Source organism: Hipposideros armiger, unplaced genomic scaffold (genome assembly GCF_001890085.2).
Source record: "Hipposideros armiger isolate ML-2016 unplaced genomic scaffold, ASM189008v1 scaffold_499, whole genome shotgun sequence".
Classification (NCBI taxonomy): Eukaryota; Metazoa; Chordata; class Mammalia; order Chiroptera; family Hipposideridae; genus Hipposideros; species Hipposideros armiger.
Genome location: NW_017731849.1, coordinates 499,756 through 503,238, shown reverse-complemented (window position 1 = coordinate 503,238; position 3,483 = coordinate 499,756). Strand labels below are relative to the sequence as shown.

Below are 3,483 nucleotides of genomic sequence, written 5' to 3'. Positions count from 1 at the left end.
GAAAAGGAATCGCTTCAATTGAGACTGACCCTTAAAACCCACAACAATTCAATACTTCCTTGTTGCTTGGATCCAGTTTTTATGGATTTTTACTTTATAGTCTCCATTTGTAAGCAAAACCTATAAAATACACATGAATGAAAACTTGAATGTCCATGACATGAGTTTAGAACTTCTGATATTAGCAAAAACAAATGTCACATGGGAAAGCCGTTACAAGTAACAGCACGCTCTTTGAGCTGCAGCTTGAGTAGTAATGCAGACATGCTTGCCCTCTGAGGAGGAAGGAAATGCACCCTGCCACAGCCCATCTGCACGATTCTTTCTCATCCATGATGAAACCCTGGTGTGCACAAGAATGCCCGGGGGTGATCACCCTACAAACTACATGATTCTGCTGACCCAAATATCTTAATGCAAAGCTCCCACTGTGCAGTCAACTCTGCTGAATTTCACTGGTGGATTTTAATGGGATCCTCAACTGAGGGCAAATACCCTAGACGTAGTACGAACGACTGGCCACTGTTAGTGCTCTTACCTGTTTACTCAAAATACAAACTGACTCTCATCCTTGTATTTCAGGATGTCATCAGTATAGCTGACCACATCCTTAATTCAGCATCAGTAAACAACTGGACAACATTACTACAGGAAGAAAAGCATGCCAGCTCTCGGTTCCTAGAGACGTTGGAAAACATCAGTGCTCTTGTACCTGCAACAGCCCTGCCTTTGAATTTTTCTCGGGAATTCATTAACTGGAAAGGGATCCCAGTGTCTGAAAGCCAACATAAGATGGGTTACAACTATCAGACTGAAATATTCCCCCCAAATACCTCCATTCCCATCAGAGGCCATGTAATAATTGGGTCCAACCAATTCCAGGGGTCCCTTCCAGAAACGATTATCAGCATGGCCTCGTTGACCCTGGGGAACATTCTACCCATTACCAAAACCAGAAATGCTCAGGTCAATGGGCCAGTGATATCCACGATTATCCAAAACTATTCCATAGATGAAATTTTCCTGAGTTTTTCCAAGATAGATTCACACATGAGCCAGCCTCATTGTGTGTTTTGGGATTTCGGTCATTTGCAATGGAACGATGCAGGCTGCCACCTAGTGAATGAAACTCCCGACACGGTGATGTGCTGGTGTACTCACCTGACCTCCTTCTCCATGCTGATGTCACCCTTTGTCCCATCTACCATCAATCCTGTTGTGAAATGGATCACCTTTGTGGGGCTGGGCTTCTCCATCGGAAGTCTCATCTTATGCTTGATCATTGAGGCTCTGTTTTGGAAGCAGGTCAAGAAAAGCCAAACCTCGTACACACGTCACATTTGCATGGTGAACATAGCGCTTTGCCTCCTGGTTGCCGACGTTTGGTTTATTGTTGCTGCCAATGTGAAGGCCACGGTAAACCCTTCTGGAATCTGCATAGCTGCAGTGTTCTTCACGCACTTTTTCTACCTCTCCTTGTTTTTCTGGATGCTCACGCTTGGTATCCTGCTGGCTTACCGGGTCATCTTCGTGTTCCATCACATGGCCATTTCTTTGATGATGGCAATCGGGTTCTGCCTGGGCTATGGATGTCCTCTCATTATATCTGTCATCACCATTATGGTCACAGAACCTAGTAATAGCTACAAAAAGGAAGATGTGTGTTGGTTGAACTGGTCCCGTGGGAGCAAACCCCTCTTGGCCTTCTGTGTTCCTGCACTGACCATTGTGGCTGTGAATTTGGTTGTGGTGCTCTTAGTCCTCACAAAGGTTTGGAGGCCCGCCATTGGAGAGAGGCTGAGTCGGGACAACAAGGCCACTATCATCCGCATGGGGAAGAGTCTCCTCATCCTGACCCCTCTGCTGGGGCTCACCTGGGGCGTTGGCATAGGAACCATGGTGGACAGCCAGAATCTGGTGTGGCATGTTATTTTCACATTGCTCAATGCATTCCAGGTGAGAACAATAAGAATAGCCTATCAAATGATCAGATAATTGGAATAATTACAGAGAACTGAGGTTGGTAAGACCACTCTAGAAGTTATCTCATCTCCCTGCCTCCAGCAGGATAGTAACCAAAATTGCCTGACAATAGTAAATAGGAAAAAAAAAAAAAANAAACTGTGTAATGTTCACTTCTTCTTTTCTGGACCTCAGTTTTCTCATCAGTAAACTGAGGAGGGAGCTTGGACCAGATGGCTTCTGGGGTCTACCCTTGCACTGTCTGTGTGAAGGCATGAGGGTGAGGGCAGGCAGATCCCAGGCACCCCAGGCAGACAACAGCACTGTCAGCTGAGAAGAGCATAAAGGAGAACAGTTGGGATCTGGGCTCATGGCTTGACTTGTTTTGATCAGAAGGGAATATCCCTTCTTGGCTGCCTTCCAAGCTAGCCCAGGGTAGTGGAGGTAGACGGGAGCTTCAAGGAAGGAGTAAAACTCTAAATCCAGTGACAAAGTATAGCCCAAGCTCCATGTATTGTCTTCTCCTACAAGGATTTTTCAGAACAGTGTAGTGGATATAACAGAATTTTGTGCCAGTAGACCCTACCTTACCACTTCTTAGTTGGGGACTGTTTGGAAAGTTGCTGAATCTCACTGAACATGAGTATCTGTAGAACTAGGATACTTTATGTGAAAATGCTTTTTAATAAATCCTTTCAACTTTCAACTTCCTTAGCTATAAAGTGAAAATAATAGTGGTACCTCCTTCAAAGGCTGGTGTAAGGATTAAATCAATGAATCCCTTGAAAAGCATTTAACACAAACTAATAGCTCTGGAGTATAGAAAATACTGAATAACAGCCATGGTTGTTACCTTGTTATTGTAATAGTGTCCATTATAAGGCACCATGCAAATGTAAGTGATCTGTGGCCAATAAGTCTGATTTAAATTTGATGAAACACAGATATTCTGTTGTTTTTAAAGAAGTTAATAATTTTCACTCCTAGAATTTCAGCGTGATCGCAGGCAATGCCACTGAGGCAGCCATGTCATCCCTGGTGCGAAATCTTTCAGTCATCATTCGGCAAAATCCATCAAACACAGCTGGGAACCTAGCTTCAGTGGTTTCGATTCTGGGCAATGTCTCATCCCTATCAGTGGCAAATCATTTCGGGGTGTCCAACTCAACAATGGAGGTATGGTCTGCCTGTGCTGGAAGGACCCACTTTTTTTTTTAATTTTTCAATTACAGTTGACATTTAATATTATATTAGTTTCAGGTGTACAACATAGTGGTTAGACATTTATATAACTTATGGAGCGATCCCCCCAATAAATCTAGCACCCACTTGGCACCATCCATAGTTATTGCAATATTATTGACTATATTCTATATGCTTTACTTGACCTCCCTGTGACTATTTTTTAACTGTCAATTTGTATTTCTTAATCTCTTCCCCTTTTTCACCCAGCCCCCCAACCCCACTCCTATCTGGCAACCATCAGTTTGTTCTCTGTATCTGTGTCTGTGTTTCTGTTTT

At 43.6% G+C, this 3,483-nt stretch overlaps 1 protein-coding gene across 1 annotated transcript in view; it reads left to right on the top strand.

The window, feature by feature from the left end:
- The window catches only part of ADGRF1 (adhesion G protein-coupled receptor F1), a 51,389-nt gene that overhangs the window by 42,719 nt on the left and 5,187 nt on the right, over positions 1-3,483 (top strand). The window contains exon 8 of the mRNA XM_019667520.1: positions 583-1,956. Within this exon, the coding sequence (XP_019523065.1) occupies positions 583-1,956 (1,374 nt within the window). The remainder of the gene's footprint in view (positions 1-582; positions 1,957-3,483) is intronic.